We start from the raw sequence: 23,099 nt of genomic DNA, 5'->3' as shown, positions 1-23,099 counted from the left end.
TCGCACTCCTTGTAAAATGGTCAGAATTCAGATCATGTTTATGGTGATTTTATCTGTCGCATTGTGAAGGTTTAAGAAGCTGGAATGAATGGAATAAACCTTGCGTTACTAAAAGTGTACTTGTGAACGGTGTGTCTTGCCATTCACCGTTTTGTAGTTCTTTTTCACTGCATGTTGGCTTGATAAAATAACTGTGAGATCATACCCGTTGTTGGTTTTACCATGGCCAAGTGATCTGTGTTATACAGTACCCTGTGCTGAATTTGGTTACTGTTCTTGCCCGTACGGCATGCGACCTGAGTCGGGACACACAGGTCAAAGTCCCTTCCTACGCCATGTGGCGCATAGGGTGGCGCCGAGCTCCATTTCCGTAGCCCTCGGCCTCTCGCCTATTACATAGCTAGGGTTACAGTGGGGGGCTAGTCCTCTGGTAACCACGAGAGTTTGACTTCCCACTCGCATCTGTATTGCAGCGTGCCTTGCCAGACGGCAGTAGGTACCATTTTTATGACGGTCTTTGGTATGACCCGACCATGAGTAGAACTCGCGATCTCCCGATCAAGAGGCGGACATGCTAACCACTAGGCCAACTCGCGGTTTAAGGTAGATGGATCTAAAAATGGTGCAGACCAACGATTAGTCAAATCAGTTAAACTGGCCAGTGTGTTGCACAGCAGGAGGTGTGATTTGGAAGCATGGGCACATCATATTACTGTAATTTATGAAAAAGACCACTTTTTATTTTGGTTTTATGAAAGATATTAGGAAATGTTTTTTTTTTTTTTTCCCTTCTTCTTCCCCTCCTCTGTGAATGCACTTACAAAAACAAACAAGCATAAAGCTTGGACATGAATGTGCTTGTCCCAGGCTACTGACTTGTCCACTCCTGATGATATTTGTGTTTGAATTGCATGTTCCTTTAGGAGCAGTTGATGATGCTAAGAAAGCACAGCAGCTTCAGCCTGGTATGGCGCTTGCATTCCTGAGAACAGGGTGAGTTCTTACACAGCGTGATCGCCCACGTTCACTCCGTGGCTGTTTATTATAAATACTGATTAGTCAGTAACAGGCCATTTTCAGTTTTACACACTGTGTTCCAGTCACTTTTCAGTTCCTTCAGATTGTGATCTATTATTCACACACATTTGAATATTAATCAGCGTGTAATGTTATATTGCCAGATGCAGAAAGAACAGTAGCAATCCTACTATGCTTTCTGTATGGCCTAAACCACAAGAAGCTAGAGACGTAATTTCTGTCTTGTTGCCCTTATTTTGCTACAGTAACTTGATTTACATTTCATTACATCTACTCGTGTTTCTTGTTTTCAGAATTGCAGAATATCATCTTAACAACATCAGTGCTGCACACCAGGCCTTCACAGCTGGAAAAGGACTTGAAGGTGAGTCACTGAACACAACCAAAACATTATTGTTAGTGAGTAATAAGTTGCCTGAAGCATTCCCCCCCCACCTCTTTTGAAATGTCTAATGAAGTAGGTCTTTTAATGTCAATCACTATTGCGGTATTACATGGTGTTGTGTTATAGTCAAGACCACCTAAACTGAGACCAGGTCATGATTAAGACCTGTCTCAAGTACCACAACACGAGTATTATGGTCCTGAATACACTTGGAAGATAAATTATGTAGGTATATGTATGTGCAATTGGTTTTAAGTGATCAAGCTCATTAAATCAGTCTCATTAATAATACCATTAATTTTGGTGCTTAATAATAAATTACCAAACAGCTAAATTATGGTATATTCCAAATTATGATCACTACCGTATTACCTAAATACTGCAACCAATGGCGTTCATATACACTTTGGAATTCTTTGAGATTGGATGACTTGGGTACTGTAAGATTGTAAATGATAGAGATTATATACTTTTTAGGAAGTCTGAATTTTGAGATCATCTCCAGTCATTTACCCGTATTTTCTGGACTATAGCGCGCACCTGTATATAAGCCGCATCCGCTCTATTTAAAAAAAAAAAAAAAAAAAAAAGATATACAAGCCGCACCGGGCTATAAGCCGCAGATATCTATGTTGAAAAATTAGATGTTTACTGCATGTACAGAACGATTTTGTACTGTAAATGTACATGTATGTACCTGAACAGATTCTTTCCGAACAGTGCCTTTTAACACGGCAGCAACTTTGCTGATTAAAACGGAACAGAACCAAGAGAAAATAACCGGTATTTATTTACCTTCATTTCTCCTGTGTTTGAAACCACAAGTCACTTTAATCATCTTTGCTGGATTTGAAAATAATTACCAGTTAGTAATTTGTCGTGCATGTTCTATCTGGGCGGCACGGTGGTGTAGTGGTTAGCGCTGTCGCCTCACAGCAAGAAGGTCCTGGGTTCGAGCCCCGGGGCCGGCGAGGGCCTTTCTGTGTGGAGTTTGCATGTTCTCCCCGTGTCCGCGTGGGTTTCCTCCGGGTGCTCCGGTTTCCCCCACAGTCCAAAGACATGCAGGTTAGGTTAACTGGTGACTCTAAATTGACCGTAGGTGTGAATGTGAGTGTGAATGGTTGTCTGTGTCTATGTGTCAGCCCTGTGATGACCTGGCGACTTGTCCAGGGTGTACCCCGCCTTTCACCCGTAGTCAGCTGGGATAGGCTCCAGCTTGCCTGCGACCCTGTAGAAGGATGAAGCGGCTAGAGATAATGAGATGAATGAGATGTTCTATCTGCTAATTCTTCTTTGCATTGATTTTTCGTCTATCTTATTTTTGATTCTACTTCCGGTTAGAGCGCCCCTAGCGGTGGAAGAAAAATCCACAGAATAGCCGCACCTTTGTATAAGCCGCATGGTTCAAAACCTAGGAAAAAAGTAGCGGCTTATAGTCCAGAAAATACGGTATGTCAAAATCTAGTTTAAACATAGGTAGATTGTTTAATGTTTTTCACTTTCATGAAAGGTGGTCTGAACAAAACAAATATGATAGCATTTTTAAATATTTGAGTGATTTTATTTTATTCAGAAAGTCAGATTTTTCATCTTATTATTAATAGTGGCAAGACTACATGGATTTTAGACTTAACTATATCAAATGATGTAATATTAACCTAGTCATATTTGAAATGCAACATTATACTACTGGTGGTCAAATTGGTAAAAATAGGCTAGTCACATGATTTATAGTAAAACAGTAACCTAGTCATATAACAGAAAACTAGTCGTATTTGTAAGGTTTTGCAGTATATAATTCTTCATATAGTTTTTGATCTAAAATCTTTACGTTTTTAAAGTTCAAATGTTTGTGCAATACTATAAACTGTGGATAAGTGTTTGCTGATATGGTTTTCATTTCACTGTATTAAAGGATATGTATAGTGCCATAGTTATGATATTATATAGATTAACATCTGATAAAAATGTTTGTTACATGTATTTAGTTTTATTAATAAAACTGTTCTGTTTATAGATGTACTCTTGAAAATATCTACCAATGTATTACTTATTTTTCTGTCCCCACTAACTGGAACAAATGAGGGATATTTTTACCCATGTTAATATTTTCTGTCCCCTGTTTCTACAGCTAGTGAGGGATCTGTCCCCTGTTTTTAAATTCCTAGATTTGGCTCTGCTACTGCTGATTTTATTTTATATTGTCTTTTTTTTTTTTTCTTTTTATTGTCGTTTGTGTATTGTGAGGTGACCTTGAGTGTCCTGAAAGGCTCCTTAATAAAATGTATATTATTATTATTATTATTATTATTATCATTAATGGTGGAGGCAAGATGAGATTCTTGTTACACTTTTGAATGGATACACGCAGGGTTGACCTGAGGTTTTTTTTTCTTCGATAGCTTCCTTCCTGTTTGAAGTATATTTTGAGGGGATTTCAGACATGCAAATTAGTAACAAGGAGGACTCGACTTATTGGTGATTGAGGTATTCCTGTTGGTGTTGAGTTCTACTTGTTGGTTTATACCTGCCCTCAATATTTTCTAAGTGAGTTGCGTTGCCCAAAATGTAAAACCTGCCATGTCCAGTACACTCCTATATTAAGCAGTGTGGCCATTCTTTTTTCCCTCGTATGAGCTTCATACTGTACATGATCATCTGCATTAAAGTAAAAATTGCCACCACTTGCAAATAATTTTTTCCAGTGTACACCAATAGTTTCTATTTTTTCCACAGGTGCTAATGAGGCCTTTCAAATGTGGATCAAGAATTGTGAAGAGAAAATGGCAAGTAAGTTTACTTATTAATTACTACATTTCAGACATTACAGTGTTTTCCCCAGAAAAAAAAATTTAAAGCCCTAAATTCTGGCCTGATAACACACAGACAATTGAGCGCCAATGGCGCAAAGCGAAACTAGGGGGGTCCGGGGGCGTGCCCCCCCCCGGAAAATGTTTTGAAAATAGATGCTCTCAGGTGCATTTTCAGGGTCTCTGAGAGGTTTTAGATCCATGATTTATAGGATAGATTTTACCCGTGTTTCAATGATTTCTGACCTAAATAGTATTCATGTATACACATTTGAAATTTCACCTTAAAGTTTAACATGCAAGTTAAACTGTTTTGTTATAGATTTGAAAATCTATGGGGATCCCTTAATTATCTCTGATCAAGTAGTGTTGTAACAAAAATACGTGCATGAAAATATGACCAGCGGTTTGCTCCATCTTATGCAATCCGATGAAGAGAATCGATCATCATGACCTCCTGTTGATCACAAATACCCCTTTTCCACCAAATCAGTTCCAGGGCTGGTTCGGGGCCAGTGTTGGTGCTGATTCACAACTCGTTCAACTTGCAAGCCAGCTGAGAACCAGTTTGCTTTTCCATAGCTCGCGGTGCTAAGGGAAGCCACGTCATTACGTCGCTGTATACGTCAGTTACGGCGCTACGTTTGCTTAAACCTTGGCGTGAATATCGAAGCAAAAACAACACGGAAGAAGCAGCAACAATATAATTTGGTATAATTATAGCAAAGCAAAGATAAATAAGATTAAGGTGGCTTATAATGATGCACTGAGAATATTGCTTAAGGCCCCGAGGTGGGAAAGTGCAAGTGCTTTGTTTGTAAATGCTAATGTTCCTACATTTCAGGCTCTGATGAGGAAACTTATGCACAAATTTATGTGTAGGTTATATGAATCTAGAAATGTTATCATCATGAGTTTGTGTAATATAAAGGAGAGTGATATTTTGTATATTTCTGACATGTGGAAACATTGGAAAAGCCAACTTTATGTAGGCCTATCTTAAATGTTTTTTTTTTTTTATATAATGTCTTGTAATTGTAAGTGTGTATTTTTATATGTATTATTTGGACCTTTGAGTCTGTAACAATAAAGTGTGTATATATATATATATATATATATATATATATATATATATATATATATATATATATATATAAAATAATAATAATAATAATGGATGACTTCGCGTTTGTACAGCTGCTGCTTCTCGTCGCTTAAAAATGGCGATCTTTCGTGGTCTTGTTATTGTTGTTGGTCTTAACAACTCCGCCCCCCCGCTGATGTAAGCGGTTCTTTCCTCTGGCCCAGCAGAGAGTTGGTGCTAGCCTGGAACCGGTTTTTCTGGCCCCAGAGCCAGTTCTTTGTCAGTGGAAACAGAAAACCCGGTTCCAAACTAAGCACTGGCCCCGAACCAGCCCTGGAACTGCTTTGGTGGAAAAGGGGCAAAAGGGATCTGAACCTAAGACCTGCCACCTTAAAATAAGTTGCTGTGTTACTATAACTGTAATGATTTAGAATGTTTCTGATGCAATTACCGTAATATATGTATCACTAAGCTACACTGAAAAGAAAAGTAAGACAACTGCATATTATAAAGTTTAAATTTTGGCACTTTATTAAATGGACTAGATTAAGATTAAAACATATTTAAAGGAAAAGAAAACTTAAGTTTGCAGAAAGATTATGTACTTATAAACACATTCACGAAGAGAATTTGTTAACAAGTGTCAAATGTAGCATAATAATGATAAGCATATTTGGCAGTGTGATGTCACTGTGAGCCTTTAACACAAGAATAATCCGGAGCCGCCTTTTGTTAAATGGATCCCAGTGACATCATACTGCCAAAAATGCTTATGATTATTATTTGAAATTATACTGTATTTGACACATTTGGACAACTTCACTTCGTGAGAGTGTTTATAAGTACATAATCTTTCTGCAAACCCAAACTAATGAATTAAGTTTTCGACTCCTTTAAAGCAGATTAATTCTCCTCGGCTTTTGCTTGGCCCAGTGTTGGGCAACGCTCTCATAGTCCATCTTGCTGTCATCCATGCTGATGTGGATCAAATTGTCCAGCGAGTCTACCCCTAGCTTATTCCTCGCTGGAGTCTTTATACTCTTTAGGCAGGAGAAGCCTCGTTCACAATCTAAACAGAATAGTCTATCAAATAAATCAGTCGGCTTTGTCCGTCTGGTGCGGGACAACATCGGCAGCCAATGAGATCGCTTATAATGAATCGGAAAATTCCGGGATGTCTGACGTTTTCTTTTGATATTTTTATTGGACGGTTTGAACACATGATCTTGGCCTAGCCAACAGATTAGTTTGATTAGATCATACCACGCGGACATATTACTTTGACAGAATCAACACAAACATTGGACAAAAAGGCCGCTTGTTTAACACAAATATCAATCAATATGTAAATGGATCTGTTATTTGCTCTCCTATGTATCGAGTTACTTGTGGGTAGGAAATTTAACGTCTTGGTATAAATCTAAGCGTATCAGACTTTAACTAAAGCGACTAAGCGTTATCGGCAGGCAGAGCAAGCGTATCAGGCCCGATATGCTAAAATGCTTTGGGCAAAACTATGCATTATAGACACCAATTTCTGAATCTGAGTGAGTAGTTTCCTCATTTTAGGTGTATGGTGGTGGTTGTTTTTTTTTTTAAACCCAACATTTAGCTCCACCCCCTAGTCTGACCCATTTCCGTAAAAAGCAACATGCGAGTCAGCAGGGTTTAGTAAAACCTGTGTTTTCACTGCACTTACATTTCAGGTCAAGTGGTTTGTGATTCCTCTATATAACTCGTACACACACATTGGAACATGTGTGTTTTAAATGATGTTTGTACAGTAATGCAGTACACAGGACTCTATAAAGTGCAAACACATGACAAGTGCAAAATATACAATAAATGCACAGGACAGTGCACATTATTTGGATAGTGTTGGATGGGAGAAACCGTTGTAGGTAAACTACCGACTCTGGAGAGAAGTACAACAACAATATCAAGTGAAAGGTAGCAGCAAGTCAAGTTTCCCATACCAGCATTTTAAAGAGCACTGATGGTTGTGAAGTGGCATGGTGTTGGGAAGGGTTTGACTAGTCCAACACTACGTTCAGACTGCAACCTGAAACGACCCATATCCGATTTGTTGTGAAATCCGATTTTTTTGTTAGGCTGTTCACATTACCAATGATATGAGACTTGTATGCGATCTCCAATATGAACGTAAAACGACCCAAAAGTGTCCCGCATGCGCAAATTGACACGTAATAAGCACATCTACGTAATACGTAAACAAAAAAAAGCGCACTCTTCATGTTTAACCCTTTGGTGACTGACCCCTTGAAAATGGTTCCTCCAGGAACCATGACGTTTCAGTTGTCAAGACAATGGAAAAACTAAAATACAAATACAAGAGCATTTTGTTTTGTGCACAAGAGCATTGTGACGTATCTTTCTGTTTTTGTATTTTAGTTTTTCCGTTGTCTTGACAACTGAAACGTCATCGTTCCTGGAGGAACCATTTTCAAGGGGTCAGTCACCAAAGGGTTAATGATTTCTTTTTGTTTGTTTAATTATCTGGTTAGTGTTAGTGTGAGGTCTCATGTGTGTTTTTGTTTCTGAACTGAAATGAAAACGTGTAGCCTGGTAACGAGGGTTGACTCCTAAATGTCTCTCTAATTTCTATATAAGTGCACTACATGTTACTAGGAAGTAATGGATTTTTAAACTCTATATAGTGCACTCGAGCTTCAGTAGGCAGTCATTTGGGATACGGCCGCTGTATTACCAAACTCTTAATTCAGGCTTAATAATTTGCACATTTATTTCGTCATATTAATAAACTTTTTCTACATTTTTATAAATATTTATTTAGATTGTTTATAGTCAGCTGAATTCTGCAGCTTCTCTCAGCGCTGGCTCAAGGTGCAGAAAGACCAGTGCAGTTTGCTATGGAGATGAGGCGAGACCTGGCGATGTGGTTTTTGTGGCGGAACTCACACAATAATCTGATTAATGTGGGCAGCAGACTAATGAGACCGAAGGTGTCAAATTACTGGAAATTTCCAGAACAATCTTATAATCTTGTAATACAGGATGGTTTAAGTTATAAATCAGTTATAGAAACTGTTTTATTTAATCAGGCTAACAGATCAACATCCAGGTCCCTACCAAATCCACCATTAGCTTGATCAATTCTATAAAAGTCTATTTAAATTCTGAAAACTGTACAAATGTTGTTTTCCACCAAAGAGGCGGGATTACCCAACGCAGAATAGTGACGTTTGTCTCTTGTTGATGACGTGTAGGTCGCATGAATGCGACCTGTCCGGTCAGACTGCAGTCGCATGTGAAAATAATGGATATGCATCGGAATTAGGACCACATATCCAAGCGGCCTGGGTCGCATGTGAAAAAATCGGATCTGCGTCGTTCAGATTGTCAATAACAAATCGGATACAGGTCGCATATGGCCAAAAAAATCGGATATGGGTCGTTTCAGGGTGCAGTCTGAACGTAGTCCAAGTAAACGTCTAGAGACGGCAGTGCGTTATTTTCTGACTGCATCAGGGAAGAATCTGTAGCAATGACTGGACGTGGTTGGCATGGAAGCTCCGGTACCTTTTACCCGATTACAAAAGGATGCTCAGGGCTCGACGTTAACTCTTTTATGCACTTTGTCCAGTCGGACAAGCAGCAAGATTTTTCAGTTGTCCTGACCCATAACCTTTTTATTACTATGCATTTACTAGTTCAGTGAAAGGAAAGTGGTTAAAAAAGTTTACCAAAAAGCAGGTATAGTTATGATCATCATTGTGCTGTAATGATTTTTAAGTCTTCAATAAAACTCAAACTTTAACTCTAACATTAACAGGGCTGTGAAAAATCCCCGGAATTCCGCGAATTTGGCCGCCAAAAATATCATTTTAGTAAATCATCTAATTTTGCAATAAAAATTGGGGGGGGGTAGGTTTCTTTTGCGGCAATGACAGACCGGTTTACGGCATTTGCGCCATGCTTACAAACCACGGCGTGAATCTTGTGCTCTTTAAACACGCTTTCGATATCAACGTTTTTGAAAAGGAGAATTTCGTGGTATGTCCGTGTCACGGAGGGACATCGTTCAGAGGGAGGATGGTGAGACCGACGATGTCAAAAACATTTGCCAAGGAAAACCGCATCAAAAATCCATGGAATTGGTGATGGCTGGAGTTTAAAGCCGGTAATGAATGAGCACATACGGAAGATAAAAGAACCGGGGAAAGCTTACTGCATTCTTGTGCCATCAGGATGTGAAGTACGGTTCTGGTGGAAGAACGCGTTTGGTTGACCATGTTAAAGGAAAAAAACATGTGGAATTGGTGAAATTGAAGCTGTTGAACTATAGATTACCAGGTAGACCATCTTGTTCACATTTATATATTCAATTTATTATAATAATAATAATAATAATAATAAACAGTTCAAATTAAATGGCATGGTTGAGAAAATATTTGCTTTCAGGAGATGCTTCAAATCTATCAATCTACACAAAATCTGTTCAGCTTCTGGGGCCCTGCGGGCCCCTGGCTCCTGGGGTACTGCTCCCCCCAGACCCCCTGCTAAAATTGTTTCCTCGGATTTTGTCATTTCTATTTCACAGCCCTGCATTAAGCAAAAACTATCCAGAGTGCCCTTATGGTGCATGTGTTGTTCTAACCCATTCCCCGATCTGCAGTTTTAAGTTAGGGCCAATTTATGCTGACAACCCAGTCCTCGCAGATGGCGTTGCAGACAGCGTCTGCGTAGCCCCCCCACCTTCACAGACGCTCTGCGCGCACCTCCCAAAAATCATGACCACCGCAGAAGCCTCGCAGACAAGAGGGCTCTGATTGGTCCACTCTACATCCGCTGTACACGCACTAACGCTTCCCTACTTTCCCGGTTTGGTTTGTTTTCACGACCGCCATTTTTAAAAACACGAGCGAAGATGGAGCAGCACGAAGAGCGGTTGATCGAGGAAGTGAGGAAGTGCGTACATCTATACGACTCCAGTTCTAGTCATTATAAGTAACCGGAGGATAAACACTCCACTAACCACACCCACCAAGTACTCCTAGCGATTTCGCGACTTTGCACCCCCTTGCGTTATGGCGGTGAATAACATCGCGCACGCCTATTACTCCCCTCTCAACGATAAATTACAACTGTCTGCGAAAGCCTTGTCGCAAGAGCATGCAGAGGCCTTTAGACTCCCTCAAATTCGAAGCTTCTAGAGGAAATAAAGCTACATCTTGATTAATCCAGTAAAACTTGAAGCATAAAGTAATGAAACTGAACGGAAACAAGTCGGACATGATAAGGGGGACAGAATCGCGTTGTAAATGAAAACAAACTCTAAGTGAGTTTGGCACAGTCATAAAATTCCCGCAAAATATTTTACATTTGTGATTTTGTAAATGTGACCCATACAAAAGAAAAATACACTGAATGTCCGAATGAAATGAAGATTCACCACAGATATTTATTTTATTGAGATATTCGACTGCCATTTCTCGGATTTTGGTGAATTCAAAGTCTAATAATCAATAATTAGATATTACAACATGGTTATTTTTACACGCGCGCACACCTGGTGTACTCGGCTTCCCTGGAATTTTGTAAACGATAACGTGGCCGGATCACTGAGGGGATTGAACTGGATTTGTTGGAACTGTATTGATGTGACTCTTGAATAATTATTATTAAAAATGATTGTTGAAAATCTCTACAAGACGTGGTCCCTAAAACACATAAAGCATAAGGTATCATTTACTATATTGCCTGGGGTGGCTATACATAATACTCCGAGTAATTTTGTCTCGTTTGTAAGCCAAATTATATAGGCCTGTATGAAGAAAATGAGACGACAAAATATGTAGACTATACTATTTATTGTTAGCTAGTATAAATATGCATGTGAACAAATAACGCCTGTTTAAACTCACCTCAACATGTCTTACAATCGTTTACCCCGCCATGGGCAATGCTAAAGCGACTGTTGCATGCAGTACAGCACGCAACACCATTATTTTTTACGCCTATTAGACAAGGGGACACTTGCGTGTCGTCTGAGGTGAAGTAGGTTTTGTATTTTCGAGTTTTTTGGGACGCTCTTCCATGACGCTCCTGGATACACTGAACTGATGGATTCTCGGTCCAGGAGAGAAGACGTACTGTACAGTAAAGGCCGACCACACAGGAAATGATTGGGCTACTTAGCAAGACGGAGCAATCAGGATGTGCTCTCTTTCGCGTGCTGTAGATTCCGGGATATTGTATCTAATGGCCCTTTTCCACTACCCTTTTTCAGCTCGCTTCAGCTCACTTCAGCCCGACACGGCTCGCGTTTCGACTATCTAAGAACAGCACGACTCGGCTCGCTTCAGCCCTGCTCAGCCCCCAAAACTCGCACGGTTTTGGAGTGGGGCTGAAGCGAGCCAAACCGAGCTGAGTGAGGCTAGGGGCGTGAGGAGACACTCCCCTGTGCACTGATTGGTGAGGAGGAGTGTCCTCACATGCCCACACACGCCCGGCGAGCACGCTGGGATCTGTAAACACCGTAAACCCGGAAGAAGGAGAATTACGAGAATTATGAAGCCTTATGCGCCTCGCCTCATCTATACGCTCTTGCCAGTATCTGTTGGCGTTGTCGGTGACAACAAGCCACAGCACCAAGACCAGCAACACTAACGACTCCATGTCCTCCATGTTTATTGTTTACTATCCGGGTCGTGAGACTACCGCTTAAAAGATCACTGATGTCACTGTTTGCGCCGCCTAACGACATCACCTGACGTCCACCCACTTTCGCTAACTCCACCCAATGTGTCCACCCACTTCCAGCCAGCACGGTTCAGCGCGGTTGTAGTCGAAATGCAACTCCAACAGCCCCGCTCAGCCCGACTCAGCCGCGTTGGTAGTCGAAAAGCGGCATAATTTGCGGGCGTCAGGGAGCTGCTATCAATATGCAGGAGGCTCCCGGAACTTACAGAAGAGTTGGGAATAATTCCAGGACAGGCAGATGCGGATTTGGTTGTTAGGGTGCATCAGTTGCCCTCACTTTCATAAAATCTGATGCATTTTTGTTTGGGTGTTCCTTTTCACCAATAAAGACATCCTGTAAAATTTTTTTGACCATATTCAAAAGTCTAATGGTGGCACCATGAGGTTCATTTTTTGCCAGAAAACGCTTAATGTTTTCACGTAAGGTTTGAATCACAATGTTGGACTCCATTTATTGATTCCTTGTGACCCAGAGATCATGTTAAGAACCTTTGCAAGGGATTGAGAAGCATTAATGTGATTCATAATACATTTGTATTGTTTAAAAGTAGTTGAACAATGATTCAGTGAACAGCTAAAACTCAAACTGTGCTTGATATATTTAGAATATGTACTAAAAATGTGTATCTAAGATATTTGGTATACTCTATAAGGTGCCATAATGTTTCATGAAAAGTGATCGAAATTTTGGTCATAAAAGTCATAAAATAGCAGCTTTTTCCATAACTTTGAGCTCCTGGTGCCACCATTAAACTTTTGAATTTTGTCAAAATATTTCACCCAGTGTGTTTTCTTCCCAAAAGGAACATAAAAACAAAAATGCATCATGATCGGAGGAACTTTTCATTTTTAGGGGGCAACTGATGGTTGTCCTGGACAGTCAGACTACCGTTAATGTCGAGCCCTGATGCTGGTGGGCTTGCAGATGCTGCGTTTGTTTGGGTATAGAAACCCCAATGATCTGAGTTGTTCTTCCAGTCGGCAGTAGGGCCTCAGTCTGAGACTGTGTGCATCTTCCATACAAAGCAGTGAGACAGCTAGTCAGGATGCTCTTTTCTCCCCCATAGAATATGCTCGGGATGAGAAGGGAGAGCTTTGCTTTTTCAACCTCTGCAGAAAGTGAAGATACTGCTGTTCGTTCTTAGCGAGACAGGTGGTGTTGAGAGTCCAGGAGAGGTTCCCTGTGATGTGCATACCAAGAAAGCTTGGAGCTTGCGAGCACCTTGTAGCATAGAATAAGTATAACTTGCTCTGAATATACAGTACATCCCCAACACTGTTCCATTTGCCTGGCTTTGTCCCCACCACTTGTGAACGTGTGGTTTGTTAGAACTCAGTATGTATTTGATGCCAAACATAAACTAGATTTCTTCCAAAGCGTCCATCTTTCTGTGACTGAAGTGTTTAGTAGCGGGTGTAGGTTTCCAATGCCCTTGAAATGGCACGATTTGATTTTGCACCTTGATGGATGTACACTCGTTGTCCACTCGTTGTGCGTTCTGAGGTGCTTTTCTGCTTACCGCGGTTGTAAAGAGTGATCATTTAAATTACTGTATCATTCCTGGGAGCTTCCCCCCCCCAACACACACCATTCTCTATAAACTCTAGAGACGAGAAAGCGAGAGAATATCCCAGGAAATCAGTAGTTCATGAAATAATTCTGATACAGTGCCTTGAAAAAGTATTCATACCCCTTGAACTTTTTCACATTTTCCCACCTTACAACCACGAACTTCACAGTTTTTTATTAAGATTTTATGTGATAGACCAACACAGAGTAGCACATAATTGTGAAGTGAAACGAAAATGATAAATGGTCTTCAAAATTTTAAACAAATAAAAATCTGAAAAATGTGATGTGCATTAGTATTCAGCCCCCCTGCGTCAGTACTTTGTAGAGCCACCTTTTGCTGCAATTACAGCTGCAAGTCTTTTGTGGTATGTCTCTACCAGCTTTGCACATCTAGACACTGAAGTTTTTGCCCATTCTTCTTTGCAAAATAGCTCAAGCTCAGCCAGATTGGATGGAGAGCGTCTGTGAACAGCAATTATCAAGTCTTGCCACAGATGCTCAATGGGATTTAGGTCTGGACTTGGACTGGGCCATTCTAACACATGAATATTCTTTGATCTAAACCATTCCATTGTAGCTCTGTCTGTATGTTTAGGGTCATTGTCTTGCTGGAAGGTGAATCTCCTTCCCAGTCTCAAGTCTTTTGCAGCCTCCAACAGGTTTTCTTCCAGGATTGCCCTGTATTTAGCTCCATCCATCTTCCCATCAACTCTGACCAGCTTCCCTGTCCCTGCTGAAGAAAAGCATCCCCATAGCACGATGCTGCCACCACCATGTTTCACAGTGGGGATGGTGTGTGCAGGGTGATGAGCAGTGTTAGTTTTCCGCCACACATAGCGCTTTGCATTTAGGCCAAAAAGTTCAACTTTGGTCTCATCTGACCAAAGCACCTTCTTCCACATGTTTGCTGTGTCCCCTACATGGCTTCTGGCAAACTGCAAACGGGACTTCTTATGCCTGTCTTTCAACAATGGCTTTCTTCTTGCCACTCTTCCAAAAAGGCCAGATTTGTGGAGTGTACGACTTATAGTTGTCCTGTGCACAGATTCTCCCACCTGAGCTGTGGATTTCTGTAGCTCCTCCAGAGTGATCATGGGCCTCTTGGCTGCTTCTCTGACCAGTGCTCTCCTTGCTCGCTCTGTCAGTTTAGGTGGACGGCCATGTCTTGGTAGGTTTGCAGTTGTGCCATACTTTTTCCATTTTTGAATGATGGATTGAACAGTGCTTCTTGAGATGTTCAGAGCTTGGGATATTTTTTTATAACCTAACCCTGCTTTAAACTTCTCCAGAACTTTATCCCTGACCTGTCTGGTGAGTTCTTTGGTCTTCATGATGCTGTTTGTTCTTCAGTGTTCTCTAACAAACCACTGAGGCCTTCACAGAACAAGTGTATTTATGCTGAGAGTAAATTACACACAGTAGGACTCTATTAACTAATTAGATGACTTCTGAAGGCAGTTGATTGCACTGGATTGTATTTAGAGGTATCACAGTACAGGGGGCTGAATACTAATGCACACCACATTTTTCAGATTTGTATTTGTTTAAAATTTTGAAGACCATTTATCATTTTCGTTTCACTTCACAATTATGTGCTACTCTGTGTTGGTCTATCACATAAAATCTCACTGAAAAACTTAAGTTTGTGGTTGTAAGGTGGAAAAATGTGAGAGTTCAAGGGGTAGGAATACTTTTTCAAGGCACTGTACTTTTTCTTCATTCTGATATTTGACGTGAACATTAACTAAAGCGCTTTAACTGTATCTACATGATATTTTTTTCTCTTTTTTTTTTTTTCCTGCCACGATTGGCTGATTTTAGATAACTGCTTGAATGTCCCTAATTAAGTGGGTTGTATGTATGTAATATAAAATAAACAGGAAATCGGAGGGCGAACTTATTGAAGCATTCAAAATGCACTGAAAATGCTGCTTATATTATATTATAGAAACTCAGCAGTGGTTGAGACTTTATAGAACTTGTTTTTAAATGTGTGGTATTTTTCACTGCTAATTTTCCCTTTGCGACTTTTGTTTTTAACGGAGCCGAGGCTTCCAACCACCGTGCCTCAGGCTGCCACTGGGCTGTGTTTGCCTGCAGCAGTTTTTTTTTTTTTTTTTCCCTCTCCCTTTCAGTGATCTTCACAAGGCCGTGAGAGCATAAGGCTTCCTGCTGATTAAACGCAAGGCGGTGAAATAAAATGCAACAGTTTGGGGGGGGAAAAGCCTTCTGGCCAAGTTAGAAGCATGCTGACATTTATCAATATCTTAAAATTCTTGCTTGCCTGCCATGTTATGCACTCATTAGCTGAGCATCATAACGCGTAGACCGTCATTCAGGATCTATGCGTGATTTTGTTTTTGGAGTAAGGTCAAAGATACTTGAGCAGAGATCATGATTTTGGAGCAGGAATGATCAGACATGCAAAAGAAAAAGGAATAGGTTGCAGAAAACTGCTTGAACAAACCGACGCAAATAGTCTTTTTGATACCAACCACCTGCTGCTGTAATGTTTGTTTATGAAAGCGGCACACTTGTCTCCTTGAGAGTGTTTGATTGGACACAAGTTGGATGAGTGCAGTGAGGGTTATAAGAATTTTTCCAGTATTTCTCAAATTATAAACTCTAAAATTATCGCATTTACAATACACTTCTTTTCTTATGGGTGCTACACCGATTCAGTCCTGAGCTTGGGTTAAAGGTCTGATGACACGTTTTTGACATCTTTGGCGATGTTTTATAACATAAAAAGTAATTCCCGATGATCCATATATTAATTCACGAAGGCACCTATTTTACAAGTTATGATAAACGTGGCTATTTGGGCAAATTTGACGGGGCTGCAGCACCCAGGAGACGAAAGAGGAGGAGGAGCTATATGACGTCAGCAAAAGAACCTTCCTCCTCACTTACCAGTTTGTTGTTGATGCAACAGGTGTTCAGTTTGTCATTATTATTATTATTATTATACATTATTATACATTTAAAAAAAAAAAAAATATATATATATATATATATATATATATATATATATATATATATATATATATTTTATATATATTTTTATATTTTTATATATATTTTTATATTTTTATATATATTTTTATATATATATATTTTATATATATTTTATATATATTTTTTATATATATATATATATATATATATATATATATATATATATATAGTTATTATGCCTTCGCGTTGTGTTGCCGGCTTTTGCTCCAAAACCCACAAGGATGGGGTAAGTTTATTCAAGTTTCCCAGAGATCCCGAGCTGCATGCGAAGTGGGTGAGGCAAGTCAGGTGCACTCGTGACAAGTGGGAGCCCTCACCAACATCCGTCCTGTGCTCTGAACACTTCGATTTGGATTGTTTTGACACCCTTCCCAGCTTAAAGGAATCTCTTGGGTGTTCAGTTCAGCACAAACGTGCGTTACTACCATCAGCAGTGCCTACAGTATTCCGGAGGGGGTTTACTAGTAGCTATGCCGGATCCAGCAGTCGCCTGGGACAAGGCGACTCCTCCAAAGACAGTCCTCCTGTCAGAACATGTGTTGTGAAACGACATAAGATAAAGGTACGTAGAGCTATAGAGTGCTCCGACGTGATGCTAAAAATAGTAACCATGCGGTCTGCGCGGCCATCTCGGAAGTGACTCGCTCCAGAGCGCTCATAGAGTACACATCATAGAGTACACATTCATGATAATCATAAAGTCGGCGTGATATCAGTCATGTATTTGCTTGTGAAAGCTTGCGGCTTTCATGTAACTGCCGCCTAGCAACGAGAGGCAAAGGGTAAAGAGGGTAGGCTATCATAGATTCTATTCGGAAGAGATCAACACATGATTGCTTAAAAATGAGGTATTTTAACAATTTGCATCTGTTTTGTGATTATCGTGACACTTGTGTGTTATATAGAACTGGATGTCTTATCAGCACATCGAGGATCTTCCACTGGAGGCTTTAGCAAGTACTCGTAGCAACACTACACTTTACCCTTTGCCATGCGTTGTTAGGGAACGGTAGCAAGTACCCCGATGACCGACTTCAAGAATATGTAGAAAAAATTTAGAAATTATACTTTCCAAAAGTCATTTGAGCTTAGTGTATTGCATTTCCATTTATATTGTAGGTTCTTGCTGATGTTTTTGCGGAGTATGACGCAGCTGCTGAATCAGAAGCTGCAGAGTTTGTATGTACTAGTTGTGAACATTCACATTATCAATCTCATTTATTTAAAATCAGATAAAATCATGCCATCATGATCACTGCTTAAAGTACCAGTATTTGGTTGTTCTTTTGTTCAGAGGAAGAGCTAGCACTAGAGAGTTCACCGGCGTTTTCATGCGCCATTTCCATTGAGTAGAACAGCCAGTGAACCGCAGCGTGTTCTCCCGCTGACGTCACAACATGGCCGCGAGCCACGGACCCAGTTTTCTTGCGCTGTGCAATTAAAAGTTGGATATTCGCGTAACAACAGCTTCTTTTCACGTAATTATAACAGAAATCTAACATGTTTGCCATGTTGTATAGTTTATTTAAGAAATTGCATAGAGTCATGTTCGTGTCATCAGACCTTTAATGTGTGAATTAAAGTTCTGTGTGTGTTCTCCTTGTGTTCCTGTGGGCTTCCTCCGAATTCTCCGGTTTCATCCCAACTCTCAAACACGCCAGTAGGTGAACTGGCTTCGCTAAATTGTTAGGTGTGAATGTGCGTGTGTGATGGTCTGCAGTCCACCTTAACTCTGGCCAGAATAAAGCAGTTAATGTCAATGAATGAGACCTGACCAATTTACTTTATAGTGGCTTGACCATATAGACCCTTTTCAGTCACGTGACCTTCGTAAACGCGACCGCCATTTTGGACATGTAGTGGACTTCGGTTCGAATCGGTTTGAATGCTAGGAAGGCGACAAACGAAAAACATATAAAAGAAAAAGGAGCGAGATGCAGAAAACACCTTCACTATCCAGCGACGTAGGGCATTTACAGGGCGAGCAGAGGGAGAGGTATTTGCAAAAATTGAGGTTAGCAGGCTTAGAGAACGACATTTACCTGCTTCCACCAGGATTGCTCACTGACGTACGGAAGTACACGAAGCCCTCGTCTTTACCTGACTTCGGCCCACATGATCTGTATACCTATGTCGTTAAAAACCCATCGCCATACACAGGTATTGATCTGAAAGCATATAAGAGTTTGTATGCCTACAAATATTTTGTGTCAGGCTGGGTAACATGCCTACATCAGCAGGTCGTCCCTGGAGCCGGTGGCCGCCATCTGATTACAGCTAAGGTTTGTTCACATTTTCATTTACTTTCGGTCCTCAGGATAAACAAAATGTTATTAAATGTCATTGAAATAACTTCTTAGTCTGTTGAGACATGGCCCGTTATAAATTTGCTGTTACCAGGCAATGACCAAGAACTGTATTATTAGGGTCGGTGTCTGTGTTGTAGCAGTGTACTAGCAGCTACCTGTTAGCACTAGCTAATGTCAACAACATAGTAGCTAGTATGTTACTGTAGCAATGTTTACGTTCAGTCATTTGGATGACTGTTAAAACCTTTCAGTCTCAAGTTTTTCCTTTACTGTATTTACTAGTTTACTGTAATTATGATCCGGCAGCTATTTACACCGGATCCAATGTAAATAGCTGCCAGAGCCAACGTCTGAGGTTCCGGAGCGCGCTCCGGCTTCCTCCCCCTCAAATTAAGCCCACCCTCAAATTAAGCCCACAGGGCTTAATTTGAGGGGGAGCAAGCCGGAGCACGCTCCGGAACCTCGGACGTTGGCTCCGGCAGCTATTTACACTGGATCCAGTGTAAATAGCTGCCGGATCATAATTACAGTAAACTAGGGCTGTAATGATACACCCAATTCACGATTCGATTCGTATCGCGATTTTTGACCCACGATTCGATACGCCCACGATTTTTTTTAAAATGTTTTTTTTTTAAGTAGTAAATTTGACTTATTAACGTTTACTTACTTACATTAACTATTTAATAAATAATTCAGACCACTGCAGAGAATGAGTAGTATGTATGCAAAAATGAACAAATGTATATCCAAAGACTGTTTTATTCCTCAAAATAATACTGTTGAGCCGGAAGCTCTGTTATTTTCGGTTCTGAAAAAGTCATTTTTCCAAATCGTGTAAATCCGTTAAGATTTTTTTGGGGGGGTGGCGCGCTCACTGTCTCACTCTCATAGGGCCAATGATTTTCTGTGATCGCAGAAAACAGATGGAAATTACGGAATTTTTATGGTGAAACATTGCTCGCGTGTCAAAACGTAACTACCGCAGAAGGCTTCCGCCCAAGCAGACATGCCTTCAGTGTTGCCAGATATTGCTAACGTTTTCCACCCCAAAATATGTTCAAAACCAGCCAAAAAGCACCTAAACCTGCCCAATCTGGCAACACTGCATGCCTTTCCGGTCAAGTGATTGTGATTGGCTTGTGGCACACCTAGCCAGCCAATGAGCTGCTTGTTTACAGATTCGCTCCCCGCGTCGCAACCAGAATGGCGACCGCTTCAAAGAAATGAATGCTCTGCCAGTGGCGAGTGTGGATGTTGCGTGACTCGCAGAAGATTGTCGCAGGTCGGCGAAAAAACGACTTACTAATAGATATAAAAAATAAAAGTAATTTAAGTAAGTCTCATCTCATTATCTCTAGCCGCTTTATCCTTCTACAGGGTCGCAGGCAAGCTGGAGCCTATCCCAGCTGACTACGGGCGAAAGGCGGGGTACACCCTGGACAAGTCGCCAGGTCATCACAGGGCTGACACATAGACACAGACAACCATTCACACTCACATTCACACCTACGGTCAATTTAGAGTCACCAGTTAACCTAACCTGCATGTCTTTGGACTGTGGGGGAAACCGGAGCACCCGGAGGAAACCCACGCGGACACGGGGAGAACATGCAAACTCCACACAGAAAGGCCCTCGCTGGCCCCGGGGCTCGAACCCGGACCTTCTTGCTGTGAGGCGACAGCGCTAACCACTACACCACCGTGCCGCCTTAAGTAAGTTTAAAATGTAATTTAAATAAAAAGTAAAGTATTCATAAATTGAAGTTTGGAAGCGCCTCTGTTTTTGGGCTGAGGAGAAGTTTGAAAGGGTGTACCGCGATTCTGCCTTCTTGTATCGCGATACGGATTGTGGCTCTGCGGATTTCGATACGCATATCGTTACAGCCCTACAGTAAACTAGTAAATACAGTAAAGGAAAAACTTGATACTGAAAGGTTTTAACAGTCATCCAAATGACTGAACGTAAACATTGCTACAGTAACATACCAGCTACTGTTGTTGTTGACATTAGCTAGTCAACAATAGCTACTACAGAAGAACAAAGAGGTTACAATGGGTTATTTTAGCCTATTTGGTTACACACTCGCCGCCACAGAATGTTAACAGCAATGTAATGCCTTTTCTGGCTAATTTTATTCGTCTTACCTCCAACAAAGTGGTCACTACACAAGCGCTGGTATGCCGAGGGCTGCCAATCTTTCCTGTTAATGGCCGCTATCCATCTTCTCCGTCGGGATCCGATAAAATGATAACCCTTGCCTTGTTTGTTGATGGTTACTACATCCAGGTGCACAACAATATAGTGGCATGATGGAAGTCTTGCTGAAAATAAACACTTTCTTTGCTGCCGTTCCTCAATGTTGGCTGTGGTAAACTACTGGTAGTACATGTCCAAAATGGCGGCCGCGTTTGTCGTGACGTCACGTGAAAAGGGTCTATACTGTATGCCAAGGGGGGCGCGCGCGCACGCACACAGCTCTAAATCACCCATTAGATTTCATGAGCACCATTTGTAATTATGGTCACGTTAGAATTATATTACAGAAATGCAGTATTTTTTTTTTTTTTTTTCTGTGAAACGCAGCTGATGCAGACGACTGATCGGTTTGGAAATGTGTTCGGCGCACGTTGATCTGGTTTCTAATTGATTGATTAAACGAGGGTTTTTTTTACTCCCATACCTGTTTTTCAAAGACTCTGAATGTTCCAGACTTCTCCTTTGAAGTGCTTTTAACATAATCCTCATATTTGGTATGTAGTAGAAATATACTGCTGATCATGCAACAAAGCTTTGTGCTTACTAAAAGATATTTAAAAAGGTCCGATAACTCAAATGGAAACCATATGACACTTTTTTCAAAATTTGTGAGTTGTCCTTTGTTTGCAGTGCCATGTTTTTTCTTTTTCAGATATCCTACTCATGATAATTAACGACGATTATCGTTTTGTTTTGGGTTTTTTTCCTCCCTACAGTAATCTAACGTACTTAACTCCTGGTATTCAGATGTTTTTAAGTCCTTGTAGATCTCTGAGAGCGGGAATGAACACAGCTGGCAGAATAAATATTAGTATGGATTCCGTGGCTGCTGCATCGTTATGACCCAGTTAAACGTGCGTGTCAAAAGTGAGCTTATTGACCCAAGATCTCCATTAGCAGCTCGCTCAGTATCTTTCAAACAGGGTCTATTCTTAGACCCAGCATGCTGAAATGAATGCCTGAGGGCAACAAATAACTGTTAATGCACTGATGTACATGATAAACAACCCTGCTGAACTTGCCATCAGCAGAAGTGTGTGTGTGTGTGTGTGTGTTTAGAATAACACTATGCAGCACATGCTGGGAGCAGCATGCTTGTTTTTTTTTTGGTTTAAAAGCAGCATCGCTCTTTGGCGCTTTTAGCTGATTTAAGAACCAAGCAGTGTGCCGTCCTTTACCGGTCACTGTCATTTCTCATGCAAAGTTCTCATAAGTCATATATCTGAGGGTTGAATTAGAAACTCAGGAAAATTGTGTTATTTAGCGCTTTATCCTTTGGATTTTATGGCATGGAGTGTCTAGACTGATCAAGGCCGTCTTCCTCCCTTCTGTATTGAAATGCTGCTTTGTGTTACAGTCCTTTTATGTCGGAAGGGACATTTACCATCTGTCTGCTCTTTCGTATTTTTTATTTTTTTTTAAATCCCCCTTGGCAGCCTCTGGCGCTCTCTTCTATATAGAACAAAAATAGAGAAAATTCAGAACTAGAGATTTTTTTTTTTTGTTAACTTCGTATCTCTCCCCCCATTTTCCCTCTCTTTTGAAATGCGACCTCATTTTAAGTGCCATTAATGCACCGTCGGATGCTTGCGAGCTCCATCTCGTACTGTTTATGAAAATATTCAATAATTTATGAGACATAACAGCTTAATACTAGGGGGAAAAAGACCTCTTAGGCTCATATTTATGCTGCCACAAAATGCACTTGGAATGGTAAACAGCTCTCAAACTATAGAATTGTATGAAGTGAAGAAATATTTTGAAGTCTAAAGTTTGTTATAAAGAGGCTGGGTTTGCCTTAAAATGGCTGGGTGAGCTGTGTGGGCTAACTAGACTTGGTTTACGTAAGGGCGTCTCTTTTATTTATATCTGTTTCTC

At 40.7% G+C, this 23,099-nt stretch overlaps 1 protein-coding gene across 1 annotated transcript in view; it reads left to right on the top strand.

The window, feature by feature from the left end:
• sugt1 (SGT1 homolog, MIS12 kinetochore complex assembly cochaperone) overlaps window positions 1-23,099 on the top strand; it is a 76,155-nt gene that overhangs the window by 28,075 nt on the left and 24,981 nt on the right. The window contains exons 4-6 of the mRNA XM_060898722.1: window positions 924-993; window positions 1,332-1,402; window positions 4,160-4,213. Coding sequence (XP_060754705.1) covers window positions 924-993; window positions 1,332-1,402; window positions 4,160-4,213 — 195 coding nt within the window. The remainder of the gene's footprint in view (window positions 1-923; window positions 994-1,331; window positions 1,403-4,159; window positions 4,214-23,099) is intronic.

The sequence above is a fragment of the Neoarius graeffei genome, chromosome 18 (assembly GCF_027579695.1).
Source record: "Neoarius graeffei isolate fNeoGra1 chromosome 18, fNeoGra1.pri, whole genome shotgun sequence".
Lineage (NCBI taxonomy): Eukaryota > Metazoa > Chordata > Actinopteri > Siluriformes > Ariidae > Neoarius > Neoarius graeffei.
Note: the sequence above shows the minus strand (reverse complement) of the source record. Positions and strands in the feature narration are given on the sequence as shown.